The sequence below is a fragment of the Muntiacus reevesi genome, chromosome 3 (genome assembly GCF_963930625.1).
Source record: "Muntiacus reevesi chromosome 3, mMunRee1.1, whole genome shotgun sequence".
Lineage (NCBI taxonomy): Eukaryota > Metazoa > Chordata > Mammalia > Artiodactyla > Cervidae > Muntiacus > Muntiacus reevesi.
This window is the reverse complement of record NC_089251.1, coordinates 236,647,466-236,666,328: the sequence shown is the minus strand read 5'-3', so window position 1 is coordinate 236,666,328 and position 18,863 is coordinate 236,647,466. Positions and strand designations below refer to the sequence as shown.

Genomic DNA, 18,863 nt, shown 5'->3' with positions numbered 1-18,863 from the left:
GCAAATGTTAAAAAAAAGAAAAAAACTAACCTTGGTGTTTAATTCAAATATGCAGTTATCGTCAGTGCTACCATATTTTTGTAACCTGTTTCTACTAACTTTGCTACACAGGAACACACACTGAATTGTTTACCAACTGTTTCTGATCATGCACATTTATTTCCGCAGACAACAACATTAATTGGTCTTTTGAAGACAGCTCGACTCCTTCGTCTTGTGAGAGTGGCCCGAAAACTTGATCGATACTCAGAATATGGGGCTGCAGTTCTAATGCTCCTAATGTGCATATTCGCCCTGATCGCTCACTGGCTGGCTTGCATTTGGTATGCCATTGGGAATGTAGAGAGGCCCTACCTGACTGACAAAATCGGCTGGCTGGATTCCTTAGGACAACAAATTGGGAAACGTTACAATGACAGTGACTCAAGTTCTGGACCGTCCATTAAAGATAAATACGTCACAGCACTTTATTTTACCTTCAGCAGTTTAACGAGTGTGGGATTTGGGAATGTGTCTCCTAACACCAATTCGGAGAAAATCTTTTCGATTTGTGTTATGTTGATTGGCTGTAAGTAGATTTCTCTTTTGTTATCTATTAGGATAAAATAATAGTACAAAATCAATGTCTCTAAAACATTTAGAAGAAGGCAGAGAAAAAATTATAGAAAATTCTAGAGATAATGGGATTAAATATAAGGGTATTTTATGTTATCAAATCTGATTCTCTCTGTGAGGGGAGACACCAAAGATCTTGCATGACCTCAGGAACCTATGAGCATAAAACTAGAGTGATGTGGTCCTTGGGATTCAGGAATTGAGACTTGAAGTCCACTTTTACTGATGCAAAAATGTGTCTGAAATTTATTACTAATGGTTATGTTCTGTAATATTTCAAGCTGACACCAGATTAGAATAGGAAGGACTTATTTACATTACATAACTAGATATACAGACATTGGTAGATAGATATAGATATCTATCTACTATCTATTAGTAGGGTAAATATCACCCTACTAATTATAATGTAAGCTAATCTTTCATATATACACATATGCACATATATACATGCATATATATATGTATTTTTCCTTGTCATTTGACTAAAACTTCCTTTGTCTATGACATTATGCCAAGGACCTAACTGATTGCCCTTTACCCTACAATGGGTAATGCTATGAGCATCAATTTATAAGTTATATTCTTTGGAATAAGAAAAAAAACTGTGTAAACTAAAGATGCTTTAATATTAATTTTAAAAAATCACACTTTGGAACGACTAAAAGTAACCTTGTTTATACCAGGCAGCAACTGACAAAAGCATGGTGGACTTTTAAAGTTTGAAAAGGAGCATCATCCTTAGAGTGCATACAAATTTAAAAATAGATCCAGAGAGTTAATTTTTGAATGTTAATATATTGAGTAAAAAAGTGTGCTAGGTAAGCTTTATTTATGAAACTTGAATAGATTCATATTAGTATATTGTTTATTGATTCAAACAGTTTAGTGTTCACTTAAAATTTACTTTTCATATGTATGTTTTGTGTTTTTATATTAGTAAGATTGTATAGGCAAATAGCATTACATTTAAATAACTCTTAAAATATTCTGAAAATTCAGGCTAAGTCTTGCTACAAACCAAAAAGCAGAATTACACTCAGAAGGAAATGGAAGTAGAGCCCTCTGGAAAAAATAGAAAAATTCATTCCAGAGAGACTGAATCTTACAGAACAAACACAGCCCCAACAATTCTGTGATGGCAACTGCTAGTAAATACTTCATAGTGTCTATCAATTTTAGTGGCATTGGTAACAAACAAAGAAAAGAAAAAAAGTATGTTTTTAATTATATATACACAGATATAGAAATGTATATATAGAAATATACATATATGCTCTTTTTAAAAGAAAACAGGACTTGAATCTTGAAACAGAATCTGCAAGGAAGAATTTTTTAAGAGCTGTGACATGCTAAGTTGCTTCAATCCGTGTCCAGTTCTTTGCGGCACTATGAACTGTAGCCCGCCAGGCTCCTCTGTCCATGGGATTCTCCAGGCAAGAGTACTGGAGTGGGCTGCTATTCCCTTCTCCAGATCTTCCCCACCCAGAGATCAAACATCTTATATGTCTAACCTGCACTGGCCTGCGGGTTCCATACCACTAGCGCCACCTGGGAAGCCCTTTTTAAGAGCACTGAAGTTTAACATGTTCACCCCATAGGAATCCTTACCTCTTGTGAGGATTAAGTGAAATGCATGGTACTATTTATCTTTTAAATGAGAGAACTCAGTTCTTTACTTGCTCTGTGGTGGAGGTGGTTTAGTCGCTTGTGGCAGCGTGGACTGTAGCCAACCAGGCTCATCTGTCCCAATGTCTAATCCTTAAATCAGGGAATTACTGCCAGTTTTTCTGCTTCCTTTCTTCATGTCTTCTTCCTTCCTTTTTTCTTTCTTTTCTTCCTCCCTCCCTCTCTACTTCCCTTCCTTCCTTCCTGTATTTTTGCCTTTTTGAATGTGACATTATGCTATTTCCATTGATTTGTTTAGGAAGAATATTTGTTTCCTGCAGAGGAATTCTATCTTTTAAGAAAAAATACTCTAGTTAATTGGGCTGACTAAGATATATCCATATCCCACATAATACCTTTTGTTTGAATAACAGACTTGCTTCTACAAAACTTAATCAAAATGGGATTATGTAAAGGTTAGAATCACACAAGAAAAAAGTTTTTACATATTCCTAGAGAATTGGATCATGAGCTATTATGCCATAAAAGGTAAAATAAGATTGGAAACAGCAATAATAAGCATGCCTTGAAATTTTCATAGCTGTTTAATGTATTTGTGTATATCTACACGATATTTTCATTTACACCCAACTGTATTAAGAAATGATTTAATTTTCTGTATTTAGTTCTATTTTTATACTAAGTACATACCCCTCAAGTATATGAGTGGTTTGATTTAAACCTAAAAACAAAATATAATATCCAAAAGATAAATGTAAAATGTTGTATATATATACTGCAAGTTAAAGTTGTTACAGTCAGCTATGAAGTTGAACTCTTTTTCCCAAAGCTTCTTTAAAACTAATTTTCTTTCTAAAATAAAAATTTTAAGCCAAACAAAGTAATCTGCAGTCCCTCTTACAGCAGTATAATTCAAGGAAACTAAAAATTAAACATTAAAGGCTATCATCCAATTAAATTCAAATAAATCAGATACCTATCGATACAGTTTTTAAAACTTCTATTTGCAAAGACAGTCACCAATTTTGCTGCTGAATGTGTACAGAGAACAGTAACCATAGAATTCTTTTTAAAAATATACACAATTCAAGATGAAAAATAAAAGTGTAAGTGGAATTAAGCAAGTGAGAATATAAGTTATGATCACACATTTATATCTATTTGTTCTGATATTAATATATAACATAAGTATATCTTTATTGAAATATTATAAATATACATATTTGATTTTTAAAACCTATAAACCAGTGTATAAAGGCAAATGTATTTCATCTCTGATCTGCTTGTCAAACACTAGGAGAATTTCTTGTTTTTATAATGTGTAAAAAAAGTAACTGGGTTTCTGCTTCTAGCCATGATGGAGAAACTGAAACCTTACAATACTCCTATAACTTCTTTTTTAAATAACAGAAAACAAAGTATATAAGCATTTGGATTTCATCAAAATTAGTAACTTCAGCTTTCCAGAGGACACTGTTAAGAGGAACAAACAAATGATAGACTAGAAAAAAATACTCTCAATACTTAGATCTAGAAAACGACTTTTATTTAGAAAATATCAAGCATTTTTACAACTCCATAAGAAGACAACTCACTTTAAAAAAATGAGAAAAAGTTTTAAATAGACATTTCACAAAAGAAGATATGTCAGTGACCAATAAATACATGGAGAGATATTATTAGTTGTCACAGAAATGCAATTAGTGCTCTATGATGGTTAAAATTTCATCAACAGAAGAGATAAATGAACTTGGTAGAACCATGTGATGCAAATCTACTCATGATAAAAAAAAAAAAAAGAACAAATTGCTGACACATACAAAACAGAATTTCAAAACTGATATCACTGAAAAAGAAGTCAGACATAGATGAAAATGTCCATTATAATTCTATTTATATGAAACTCTAGGAAATGCAAATTAATCTGTAATGACATAAAGGAGCTCAGTGATTGTCTAGAGTTAGCCTAGAAAACAAGTGGGCAAGCAGCCAAGGGACACAGTGGAATCTTCTGGGATGATGAAAATGATCTATATCTTGATTGTGTTAACAGGGGTGTGTACATTTGTCAACTAACTGAGCTGTACATTTAAAACAGATTCATTTTGTTGTATCTAAATTATACATCGTCAAAATTTCTCTTTTTAAATTTGCATACTAGGTAGAAAAGCGTTTTTATTTGTTTTATCAGCATGTTTCAACTATTACCCGACCCTAAATTCATTGGGATTCCCTGGTAGGCTCAGATGGTGAAGAGTCTGCCTGCAATTTGGGAGGCCCAGGTTCGATCCCTGGGTCGGCAAGATCCTCTGGAGAAGGAAATGGCAACCCACTCCTGTATTCTTGCCTGGAAAATCCCATGGACGGAGGAGCCTGGCAGGTTACAGTTCATGGGAGCACAAAGAGTCAGACACGACTGAGCAACATCACTTTCACTTTCTAAATTCATTAGTTTGGTGAGCATCTCAGATTTTGAGTGTGGCGTGCTGATGTTTTAAATTATACCTGTTTTATTTGTATAGTACCTCAAGGTGAAGCAAACCATTTTGGTGAAAGAAGAATTTCCTGTTAAGCAAGGCTAAACAAAATACTGAGTTGAGAGAAATGATTGTATGGTCTGCCAGCTTGCTTTTGATTCATATTTTATGCCAGTTGATGGGCATTAGCTAAATAATGTATACAAAATACAATCATTTTATGCTTTTCTCTTACTTATCGCCTTTAGCTCCATTTGCTTCCTAAAAATATAGAAAAAATGTATGCCTTTATTATAATTTAAAAAGTCATTAGCATAGAATTTCCTTAGAGAAATATATGCTATTCATGTATTCAACGATGTACTTATGACCTAGATTTTGCTGTCCTATCAATGAGTAGGAATACCTGTTTATGATCAAACTAATATTTATGATCAAACTAATTTTTATGGCAGTATGGAGATAAAAACACAGTTTTTATTAAAAACAAAATAAGAATGTTTTCCCTGACTCTTCTTTGCATAATTATGTGGTTTAAGTAAAATAACTAGCATTAATTATGGGCCCTCTAATTAAATCAAGTGAAAATCTGTACCAAACCATTTCCTGAGAACATGATAGATTCTTTGGACACTTATCAGCAAGCATAAATATTTCCAACACTAAAGTTAAGCAGAGTTAAATATATGTTTCAGATAAATCTCTTCGAATCATGGTAATCCATTTCAGGCACATATTGCTAGCTCCCTTCTTAACTGTTCATTTACTCAAATTATGCCCAAGTTTTTTTTTTTTTTTTCTTTTTCACTCCTGTGGAAGATACAACCTAAACAGGTTTGCTATATTAATAAGAATTACTGTCTCACAAACCCCAATTCAGCCTTCCTATAGATTTCCCCAACTTTTCTCCTTTTACATAGATGAAGCACCACTGATTTGTCTGGGATATTCTCTTACTTGGCACATCTATGGTAAACAGGGACCATGCTAACCAAGAGACAGAAATAAGATGGAAAAGAAAGCAAATGACCAAGAAGATAAATCATTTTAAAACACAGCTGAATCTGGCCTATATTTACCTTAAAAATGATTAAGTGGTTTATATAGGCAATGATTTGTAAAATATGTTGTGGAAAAAAAATATGTTGGGTGAATATTGTTGAACAAATACTTCCAGAGTTGTTGTTGTTTTTCTTTTCCCCCCACCTGCTTGATACATTACAGTTCCATTACCTCCTCTCTAAGTATCTGACATATGCCCAAAGCAAGATGTAGGCCATTGTCATCATGTGACTTTCTGTATAGAATATAGAATTTTTTTAGGATTATAGAAACTAAACACAAATATAAAAAGAAGGACAAGATATTTAAAGAGTTTATGTTAAATTATAAATATTTTGCCCAGGAAGCTTTAGAAATGGCATTCTAAGTAATGAATGTTAATTTTCTTTCTTCCCATAGGTGAAAGAACAAAAAAGTATTCTATTTTTCTCTGCAAAAATAAAATTATATTCTCATAGTCTAAACCAAAGATATATTTCTCATATAGAAAGTATAAAAATGAATTTTAATAGATTAAAAATTACATACAAAGACGCACTCTAAGGAAACTGATTTCCTTGAAACAATTTATGGGGACTCCCCTGGTGATCCAGTGACTAAAACTCGGGGTTCCCAGTACAGGGGTCCTGGGTTTGATCACTGGTCAGGGAACTAGATCCCATAGGCGGCAAAGATCCCACATACCACAACAAAGATCTGGCACAGCCAAATAAATGAGTAACTAATTAAAAAAATATTATTAGCAAATCCAAAATAGTCTAACTAATCTTAAATTTTATAGCAAATTTTAATATTATAAGGTTAGGCCTGAGGCTGAGGTAGAGTTGTCACAGTCTTAAAACTTTTGCTCTATTTCCAGAATACAGATCTGTAGTAACCCCATGACGTACCTTCTTATTACATTACAAATAAAATGTTGATTCTAAACATGTTTTATCTCTAGTCAATAGTCTAGATTGGTTACAGGTTGATATTGTAATCAGTCTGAGTTTTTACTTTAATACAGAATCCATGATGAATTGGGGTGTTTTTCCTCTCCAGATTTACCATCAAAATTATAAACTTTACAACAGTATTGATTTAACTACTTTATTCTCCACGGGCCAGTGATAAACCCTCACAAATGGATTGAGATTAAAAAAAAAAAAAAAAAAGTCTGCATTTTGAGATTCTGACAAGATATAATATCCCCAAGTGCCGTCTTTCCCCCATAACTTTCTTTTTTATCCAATCCAGCACTAATGTATGCAAGCATTTTTGGGAATGTATCTGCAATTATCCAAAGACTATACTCGGGAACTGCCAGGTACCACATGCAGATGCTTCGAGTAAAAGAGTTCATTCGCTTTCACCAAATCCCCAACCCTCTGAGGCAACGGCTTGAAGAATATTTCCAGCACGCATGGACTTACACCAACGGCATTGACATGAACATGGTATGTATTACAGTTTTCCAAACCTGGAGCCCCTCAGGCATTATAGCTACAGCCAAAATGAAAAAACAAAAACCAAACCAGTTTCACCAGCTTTGAACCCCTTGCTTTTGTTTTCCTTTCTCGGATGTTTATTTTCTCCCCTGGAGATAGTCTTTCATCCTCAGCTCATGGCATTGCATGGTGCTATATCTAGTTATACTGTGTGCAAAGGCATAACATGATGCAAACTGATATAACTGTGTGTAGTAGAGCGCCCACTTCTGGTCAGAGAGAGAATTGCTAAGTTAGGACTTGGGCTTTCACTACATGGCCTAGCTGCCAGAGCCTGCAAACTAGATGGACCCATGGGCATTAAGATATTACAATATAAAGAATAATAACTATAATGCCTCCAAACAGAAATATTTTTTTAAATATGACATTTTAAGGATCTGTGGGAGAGGTTAAGGAACTTAAGTATACCATAAACATTTTATAATAGGAAGTTTCATGTCTCTGTTAAGGACAATTTTTCTATATTTTAATCAGTTAAATATGTGCCCTTTTACTGTATCTGGTTTAACGCATCTTTCCTTTCAAGGGGGAAATATGGATTCTTTCATAACTCTTTAACAAATTCAACATCAACTTTTCATAACCTTCCCTCCTCTATCAATGCTTAAAAATCAATACAACTAATAAAATTAATTGATCTAAAGAGCTCCTTTTATTATTAGGAAAATTAAATATATTTTTTTGACCTAGCTATTTGGCTATAGAGATTGATTACTAAAGATAAATTACATGATAAGTACAAATTCAATAGTGTATCATAGGCCTATTAAAAAAGGATTAGAATTATGATATCCTCCCATCTAGCTATTCCTCCACTGGGCAAGGATCTTGTTTCTAAGAGATCTTTAGAAAATGACATCTTTAAAAGTTAGTGACAGCAGCAGTATGATACAACTTTTGCATACAACTTATTCAATTGAGATTGACATTTTTTTATTTGATCAGCAATAGCCTAACAAAAAAAATAAAGGTCCAAAATTAGCAGTTAAGGTACAGAAAGCATTGCAAATACTGCCCAGTTTGAAATATATTTTACATATGATAAGTTTATCATAGCTGTGCATGATTTATTTGATTGAGAAGTAATGGCATGCCATTATATATTTTTAATTTGAGGAACTAATCAATCAGCACATTTCATACAAAACCATAACTGAATCCCATGAGTTATTTCTAATTATCCCGTATTTACTTGTGAAAATTCATTTGCAAAGTTGATCTCACCAGGGTAGCACTTTAATCTCTTAAGAAAGTACCTACAAATTGGTCACTTTTGTTTATTTCCATTCATATTATTGTTTAATGAAGATATCAACATTCAGAAACTATAGGGGATTCTCTAATGCTGGGTTGGCTGAAGCAGTGTCAAGAATCTTTAATCAAAACACATGTCACTCAATTTTGTTGTTCCATTCTGCCAGATTATTTCAATAACAATAGTTAAACATTTATTTATTTTACTTCCCCTCTCCATATTACTCTAGTTTTGTGACCATTTTTTGTGTGATAAAGTCTATTTTGTAAAAACTATTTACCTTTCATTGTTTGACTCTATTACCTATGAATTTGGTTTATATACCACTTGCCTATTTACAATGTACTTATGAAAGATTTATCTCTTTCCTGTCTGCTTCACACCTTAATACATGGAATCACAACACCCACCGGTAAGAACAGGAGGTATTTATATCCAATTTAATTCTCGTGTAAATTGTGGAGAACACCCTTGTGATCTGTCAGGTTTAGAGCTTGTTAAATGATTTCCAATGTTAGTTCTGATCTTTTTTGCATGGTGTAGCAGAGGAAATACAAAGCAAGAAACTGGGGAAGATAACCTGGAAGAGGCCAAGTAGAGAATAGAAATTCTTAACTTGAACAACAACTTGACCTCTAATAATATTTATATAGAGTTTTCCCCCCCCTCAACCCACCCACAAAAAGTCACTTATCTACCCCTTCCTCCACTCTAGTAAAGGTTATGGGTATACGGTTTGCATTAGATAATTGTCATAAAGAAAATGTCATTCTCTTTCATCATCCTGATTTTCATGATGTAGGTGCTTTTCTTTCCTCTCATCTGCATGCCTGTATTACATGATCCAGGAGCTGTGTGAGCTCTAAACCATGTGCCACTGAGTCTTGCATGTGGTTTTGAGAGCTTGACTTTGCACGAACTTCTTGTTTGTACACAGTGTCTACATTTCTCATCTTGTGACTGCAATGTGAGTAAAAGACCTAAGTGCAACATAACTCTGAAAACAGCAAATGGAAGATGCTTGCTAATTAAGCGCAATGTGCAAAAGAAAGTTGATTAGAAAAAAGCAACCCTACTTTTAGACTATTGAGAGGTTAAAAAAAAATCTTTTTTTTTTTACCTCTAACACCACATTGTTAAAATCCCTGTGTCTTATTAGTTTTATTGTTAACTAAATTGTGATTTAATAACAATTTAATGCGACTTAACTTTATGTACGGTAATACATAAAAATACATCAAACTGTTGTATTTTACATCAGCATTCCATGCTATTTCATTTAAGTATAACCTTAAATATAATTTATCATGAAACATTTCAGGCCATTTTTGCTGTTTAACCATGTCCAGATGAAGTACAAGATGTTTATTCACACTCTATTAATTGACTGAAAATTCTTTTTCATAACCCCAAACATTTGATTGCTTGACAAAGAATTTACCTAAAACATGGAACCATATTCCTTATTCCCTGTATTTTTGCTTTTAGTGGAACATCTATTGCCAGAATGTTCCAGAACCAAAAGCATCCTGGGAATATTTATGGGCTTCCTCTCAGTTGAGCCAAATGGTTCAGATTGCAAAAGAAAAGTGGTCAGAATAATGAAGCTAGTGAAAGGAAGATGTCCTTTTGCAAATTATGTCAAGTTTAGGATTAGTAAAAATTAGCTCAGAAATGTCCATAGGTCAAGTCTGGAAAATACTTTTTCAGATTAGGACTGAAGGTTCCTCAATGGATTTCCCCAAAAAAATCAAAGCTGTTTTATAACCCAATCTGAAACTTTCAGACATTATCTAACATTGATTTTAGTTACAACACTGCCAAAAACTGAAAATCACCTTCCATGTCATTGTAGAATCAAACCATGCACATGAAGGAACATGGCTTGAATGAATAAGGACACTAATAACCATGATCCATCCATCATTCTGGTTGGAGAGAAATAAATCATTAATGACAGAAACCACTCCATAATTTAAAATTATATTTGCATGGAAGAAAAGCCTTTTTGAACATTCAATGAAAACTGTTACTCCTTACCTAAAAATGGCCCTCTAATAATGCCTGAATAATAGAGAAAAGATATATAGAATAAAAATTAAGAAGACCCAAGTACTAGCTATCAATATGCCACTAATCTTGGACAAGTCACTTAACCTCTCTGTAATTTCATTGAACATGTCATTTTCAAATAGTTCTAAAGCACCAAAACTGCCCTTGCTAAATCTGTGACACAATTATTATGGGATTTTTTTCTGCTTGAGGATGTAGAGTCTAACCTATCTGCTGCACACTCTCTTGCTTCCTCTGAGTCTCCTTTGTAGAACATTTGTTTCTGTGTTGAGTCTTATTCAAAAAACCACTGAAGTAAGTGAATGGTAATGTGGGTGGCAGAGAAACCAAGGATACCATTTCAGGTAAAGACAAGGACAGGAATAGAGGACCTGTTTTGAGACATCCAAGGCAGAATTAAGGCAGATAATCTAAAAACAATTCATTTAATTTACTTTAAGAAGAAGGAAGAAAAAAAAAAGAGAGAACAGTTGAGTATTTTAGTCTGGGGTGTTGGTGGAGAAAAATTAGAGAAACAGATATAGAAAGGAGTTGGAATAAGAACCTAAAAAAGAAGAAGAAATTAACAGTCAGAGAGACAAAGTTTCCTGAAAGAGAGGTAGGAGAAGAAAGAAAAATGATGGTTTTGAGGAATAAAGAAGGCGACTCAATGGCACTCATACGTACCACATGGTCCAGCCCCTCTGGTGAAGCAGAGACTAACTCCTCAGAAAGAAAAAGGTATAGGGTCAGAGAAGAGTTGAACAAGGGAGAATATTTAGAGATTTCAATCAAGAATCAACCTGGTAGGCTAAAATTGCTTAGAATTACAGTGGCACTCTTTACCACTAAGCTACCTGGGAAGCCCCACAGTGGGACTTTTGAGTGACAAAACATACTCTTATAATGGACCGAATGAGCAAAGCCAATGAAAAGAGAAAAGAAAATAATGAAGAATGACCTACTGTTTAATAGAAATTCCTACTTCTTGGGGCTGATGTGCTTTCTAAGGACATTTTAATAAAAGTCTGATTTCATTTCTTTCCATGACTCTTTTCCTGCTCCTCTGTTTTCTGATAACTCTGACTACAGACTACTACTACTAACTGCTTGCTGCTACTGCTAACTACCATCTATTTAACTAGCAACTACTAACACTGACCTGCATCTACAATCTAACTGCATTCCATCAAAACTATTGTTGCACCCGTTCCCTATATTTATTTAAATAACTTCATCTGTGCCAGACTGTCACTTTCAAATATACTCCACTAATGTCCTATTTTAATACACCATAGTGAAATGTAATTTTGAGCTCTTTCAATGTCTAATTCAGCAACTCAGATAAAATAATCCTTGTGACATTAAGCCACATAGGATATAAAGCAAAATTTATAAAATAGCATATCTTTTCTCTACCATAATATTTTTATTACCCTTTACTTTTTTCTAATGATACTTTATATACCAAGGTTGATATAGTCAGTGGAAAACCTTGGACTAGTTCATTATAAGGCTACAGTAAAATGACTACAAATATGATACCTTTCAAGTCTGACTAACCATCCAATGGGCAGAGACCCTGTTACCAAGAAGTCTTCAGGAAATAAAAACACTCATGTTTAAAGATAAAAGCAGCATAATACAATTCTTGCATAGGTGAGCCTACAATTTAGATTGATATTTTTATTTGACCAGTAATAGTTTAACAAAAAAAAGCATCAGTTCAAAATTAGCAATCAAGGTACAGGGAGCATTACAAATGCCTCCTAATATGAAAGACACATGCTCTTCTCTACATTTAGATAGAAACGTATAAATCCACACATTTAAAAAGGGAGCATGGGGATTGGCAAAAAGGAAAAAAAAAATTGCATCTAAATGATAATGACCCTGATAATTGGTGGCATCTTTTAGTTTTCTTTAAAGAAATAGTTGCTGCTTAAGAGTGGAATTAAAGTAATGGCTGTGTACAGTGAACCTTAAAAGATATTTTCATCATCATGCTGATTAGTTGATAGGAATTGCCTGAATCAGCAGAAACTGGATATGTGAAATTTTTCACTTGCAAGAAATTTGCTATTAACATACATACTTGACAATTGTATTTAGCACCTGAACCTCAGGTGTTTAAGAGAGGGCAAGTCACATGTCCTTCCTATTTTTCCTCCAGGCTATTTATCCTAAAGTCTCAAAAATGCCACATAGCACAATAATTATACCATCTGGAGCCCCTTGACATGAACAATATCAAGCTTAAGACAAGCATCTGGTATTTTCAGATTACAAATGGTATGTGTTAGATCATGGTTCACAAATGATGACGGTCACTTCAGCCTGGTCTCCAACCATTATTAAGAAAGACTTGTTTACATCAAGCACCAAGCCGCTTTAAGCAAATCAAGTTCAACAGTGGGATCTGATCCTGAGCCACTCCAGAGTCAAGAGAAATACTAACAGCATGGTCTGGGGCATTACACATGAAAAATAGTCATTGCAGAAATACCACACTGAGGCAATGAACACACTTCCATGCTTCCGTTTCTCCCTTTGTTAGTATTCTTCCTATGGCAGTAGGAAGGTGGAAATGATGTTTCAAGTTGTTTTTCAACTTCCAAAATTTATAGTACTATTCAAACAGGATTCAAGTGCAGTCTCTTATGCTGAAGAGTGATCTATGTTTCTATATGCTTTCTTTGGAACACAGGAATAATTCAAGCTCAATTCAGTTTAGGATCAATTAATAATCAGTACAGGTGAGCCAATAATAGAAAATAAAGACATCAACATTCACGTTTAAAATATTCTTTGGAAGCATGAACTTAGGTGCATTAAATTCAAATATTAGAGGAACTTGGCACTTATCAAACTTAATGGAATCAAACCATCCACAATTTATCCCCAAATAAAAGTCCAGCTTTTAGTTAAAGAATTTCCCGAGACATTACCAATAGCTTGAGAATTTTTATTGAAAATGGATATGTAAATTTCCACCCACTAGATCAGATATTTTAAAGTCATTTTTTAAAGGCAAAAATAAGCACAAGTAGTTCATCTTAGCCAATTGACCATATAGCCTTAAGGCAGCAGACTCAGGAGAATTGCATTTAATTATTTTTCATGGTTTAGACATGTTACTATCCATGGAGATGAGTGTGAATGGAAAAAAGCATATATAATCATGCCTCTTTAATGCCGGATATTCCAAAAGAATCTTTAATGTTTGCATCTTGGGCTGCGGTTAGTCAGGTGTGCTACCCCAAGAACTCTACACTCAGTTTAGCGACTGAGTAAGAATCTTCCTCAGTTTGGGTCCAGTCCCTTGTACAGTGCGTTTTAACACTTTCTGGAGCCATGCTAAATCATTTTCCTCACTCTCCTGGCCATCTTCTTAACTCAGAATGCTCTACAATTCACACAGAACTGAAACATGTCAGTAGTTAGAAACACCCACTGTAGTGGGAAGGAAAACCAAAGACTCACTCCACACAAGTGTAATTATTGTACTTGAATCATAGATGTTCACATCTAGCCAGTACCTAGTTTTATCTGTGAGTCAGCGTGTGGACACTAAGAAAACAGGGCCTTAGTCATGTTTTCTAAGATGGGAACATTGGTCCAGATTCTAACTCTAATTTTACCTGCCTTATGGATGAGCTGTGATGGAGTAGGCAACACCAGAACTGAGTTCAGGGTGCTTTATTATAATAAAGCAATTGAGATGTCACTCCTATGAGTTACTTATTCATAACATTTTTGTATAGATTTTGGTTACCCTTTTCTTGTCATTTTTAAAGAATTCTTTGTAATTTATAGACATTGATGCTCTATCTCTCATCTAGATTGCAATTTATTCCTAGTCTCTTTCCAATATCCTGAATCTGTTTAGGATATTGTCTGGATTTTAATTTTTTTCTTTTTTAGTATCATCCAATTAGTCAACTTTTCCTGTATACTTCAGAGATCCCATCCTGTTTCACAAAGATCCCACTAAACCTGTGGATTACACAAGTAGTTTTCTAGGCTTTGAGTTTTGTTATATGTTTAAGGAAGAAAATTCTGAATCTGTTTGAAATGTAGTTTTATAATTTTCTTCACATGGTTGGAAGATAGGACTTTTTCTTTTGGTTTTAAATACCACCTGATTTACACATTAAATCATTAGATATAATTGGAATATATATTCTCTGATGGCTCTGATGGTAAAGAATCCTCCTGCAACTCTGGCAGCCCAGGTTCAATCCCTCAGTGGGGAAGATTCCCTAGAGAAGGAAATAGCTACCCACTCCAGCTTTCTTGTGTAGAGAATCCCATGGACAGAGGATCCTGGCAGGCTATAGTTTATGGGGTCTCAAAGAGTCTGATGCAGCTCAGCACAAGTATCTTTACTCCCAAGTTGGCTCTGTTTGTCCTTTCCTATGGCAATATAAATTCTGATTTATGCTTAATAGCTTTATATCATACTTTGGTATCTGACAAGGCAAGTCAACTCTTACTAATCTTGCTTTTCTTATTTTGGGGGGCATATGAGAATATTTTATTATTCCATATAAAATACATGACTATCTCAATTCATTTATGACAAATTCCATTTGGGCTTTTGAGATAACCCAGAGACCAGATTGTTATTTCTGGCACACAAAAATCAGAACTTGTAACCAATATCAAAGTTTATTCAAGAATATATGTAATCATAAGGCAAATCAAGGCATGGAGATCCTTCTTCTAGTATGTGTTCTAAATTTTAACATTGTTGTTGTTCAGTCACTAAGTCATGTTTGATTCTTTGCAACCCCATGGCCTATAGCACACTAGGTTCCTCTGACTTCCATTATCTCTCAGAGTTTGCTCAAATTCATGTCCATTGAGTCAGTGATGATATTTAACCATCTCATCCTCTGCTATCCCCTTCTCGTTCTGCCCTCTACCTTTCCCAGCATCAGGGTCTTTTCCAAAGGGTCAGCTCATAGCATCAAGTGGTCAAACTATTGCAGCTTCAGCTTCAGCAACAATCCTTCCAATGACTATTCAGGATTAATTTCCTTTCGGATTGATTGGTTTGATCTCCTTGCTATCCAAGGGACACTCAAGAGTCTTCTCCAGCACCACAATTTGAAAGCATCAATTCTTTGATGCTCAGCCTCGTTCATCCAACTCTCACATCCATACATGACTACTAGAAAAAATCAATTTAACTCTACTGATCTTTCTCAGCAAAGTGATGTCTCTGCTTTTTAATCTAGGTTTGTCATAGCTTGTCTTCCATGAAGCCCACATCCTAAGGTCATGGCTGAAGTCACAGCCCTCAGTGATTTTGGAATCCAAGAAAATAAAATCTGTCATTGTTTCCACTTTTTCCCCTTCTATTTGCCATGAAGGGATGGGACCAGATGCCATGACCTTAGTTTTTTGAATGTTGAGTTTCAAGCTGCTTTTTCACTCTTTTCTTTCATCCTCATCAAGAGGCTCTTTAGTTCCTTTCCACTTTCTGCAATTAGAGTGGTATCATCTGCTTACCTGAGGTTGTTGGTATTTCTCCCAGCCATCTTGATTCCAGCTTGTGATTCATCCAGCCAAGTATTTCGCTTGATGTAACCTACATAAAAGTTAAGTCAGATTTAACATAGGAGGACCTTAGACCATGTGTGTGATGACATAACACTTAAGCAGAATGAAGTTCTTTTGGTCATCAGACATACACATTTTAGAGTCTGGAAGTTACACAGCTTCCAGACATTTTCCAAGACATTTTCCAGAAAGCAATATCCTATAAATCAATGAAATATTTATTTACTGTAAGCAATTTAAACTAGACACACCCTGCCACAGATGAATGCCACTCCATAGATGAGACTGCCCCACAGTTTTAGTGTGCTTGTGAAGAGCAGGTCATTAATCTTTGTCATTATCGACAAAGGTATAACTTTCCAGGTATAACTCAAAGAGAGAGAATGAATCAAATACCTGTTGCTAACCCTTTCCTTTCTATGAGTTTTATATTAATTTTTACATGATTTTGAAATTTCAATATAAAGTTCCTCACTGCACATTAAAATCATCTGAATATATAAATGTTAGTGCTTCAGACCTACCCTGCAACAGTGAAACCAGAATTGCTTATAGCTATGTCAGAGCATCAGTATTTTTATGTCTATTCTAACATGTGTCCAGGATTGAGAGCCACTGATTTAGAGCCTAAAATGTCTCCTTCAGTAAGTTTTTTCTAATGCTCTTAGAAATTCATACCTTTGTTATTAAATTCATCCTTAAATTTACATAGCTTAGTCAACCAAATGAAATACATTATACATTTCCATTTTAACCTGCTATTTATCTTCCTTATAGCCACATTAATATATTATCTGCCTAATTGTTTTTCATTTGTTCTTTTTGCCATACCACACGATTTGTGGGATCTTAGTTCCCTGATCAGAGATTGAACCCCACCCCCAGGGAAGTGAAGGTGCAGAGTCCCAACCATTGGACTGTCAGGGAATTCCCCATCTGCCTCACTTGTATTGGACTTTTTCTTTAGTTTGTTTTAGTCTGATTTGGGTTGGCTTTGTTTGGGCAGGAGGAGAGGTCCTTAAGGATTTACTCTTGGATGTTCTAAGTATCATATCAGCAACAAAAAGAGATACATCCATCCTCTTTTTAAAAAATACTATTTATTTTCCATATGAATTCACTAGATTCTCCAAAACAGTTTTGAATAGTAGTAGCTGACTTTTTGAAAATAACTTTACCATTAAAACTAATACTTTAAAAAAATCCTTGCATTTCTGAAATAAATCCTACTTGGTCACAGATATTTTTGATATTTTGTTGATTGTATTAGTCAGTAAGTTATTCAGAACTGTGCATCTATTTTATAGTGGTATTTTTCTATAGTTACTAGCTTTTTAAATGCTAGAAAGAAATCATCTGTTAAACTATGTGGTCGTGGTGGTTTTAATAATAGTTCTTTAACCGCCATTCAGTCTCCACTATGGTAATTATTTATTCTGTTCTTGGTCTATATTGATAATTCTTATTTTGGGAAAAATTCATCCAATATATCTAGGCTTTCAAAGTTGTTACAAAATTGCTTCACAGATTCTCTTTTAACTCATTTATTCAGTCTTTTCCATATCAGTAGCTACATCTGCCTTATCATTGCTAAATTTGCATATTTTTGTTCTTTTTTCCTTCCTTTAGCAACCCTTTGAAAGATTCATTTATTTCACTGTGTTTTTTTTCAAGGAACTAGCCTTTGGATTAATTTATTATTGCTACTATTCTTTTCATTTTCAGCATTTGCCTTCATTACCCTCTTTTTTATTCCTTTGTTTTGTTCTATTATTTTTACCATTTAAGTTTTTTTTTGAGTCTTTCTTTCTGAAATAATTAAGACGTATTTTTCTTTCAATGTAAATTTTTCTGTGGCTCCATGGATTTTGATATGAATTTTTCTACTGCATTCTATATTATGTATTTTTTGATCCAAAGGTTATCATAGAGTGTGGTTCTTAATTTTCATGTACTTCTGATTTTTAGTCACTGTTTAATTATTTTTTCTGGAGTTAATGGACTATATAACATTTCCAGTTTTATAAATGTTTAAGTACCCACACCTAATACAAAACCAATCTATGACTGCATTTACTTACAATGACTCACTTTTATAAAGTTTTTCCAAAACATGTCATTTTATTTTCATGGGGGTGGGGGAACCCTGCCTTCTTTCTTTAGTCATACTTACTTCATTCTTTTATGTGCAATATGATTGAATTATGTGATTTCATGAGCAAGAACAGCTGACATACATGTATTTTGGAACTTACACAGCTGGTTTGAAACTCAATTTGTATAACATATGGAACATTTGGAGTGTTGGATAACAAGACTAAACACATTTTACAAAAGGGGAATCTAATAGATGGAGGAAGAGAGCCTCTGCTATTTTGAGAGCTTCTGCTATTTTGAAAAAAGTTATAAAATTGTCAATAAAGCCATCACTTACCCTAGAAAACAATTGTTGTATAGTTTTAATCTTTCTGGGAAACAAATACCCTAACCAGTACAAAAAGAAAATAGCATTTATGCCACATTTCTATTCTTTGTTGCTTATTGTTAAAACTGATGAATGAATGGAAAACATTTTGTACTTCATCATACTAGTAGCAACTTTAGAAATCCACGCTGATGAACAGCTATGGCAAGTCACAAAGGTTGAAAGAATCCTGGACTAAGTTTAGAGTCTTAATTCTTCCACAAATAAAATCCCTCAATGCACTTTTTTAT

The 18,863-nt window shown here is 34.1% G+C and overlaps 1 protein-coding gene across 1 annotated transcript in view; it reads left to right on the top strand.

The window, feature by feature from the left end:
• The window catches only part of KCNH7 (potassium voltage-gated channel subfamily H member 7), a 492,333-nt gene that overhangs the window by 437,398 nt on the left and 36,072 nt on the right, over positions 1-18,863 (top strand). The window contains exons 8-9 of the mRNA XM_065927873.1: positions 169-568; positions 7,020-7,219. Of these exons, the coding sequence (XP_065783945.1) occupies positions 169-568; positions 7,020-7,219 (600 nt within the window). The remainder of the gene's footprint in view (positions 1-168; positions 569-7,019; positions 7,220-18,863) is intronic.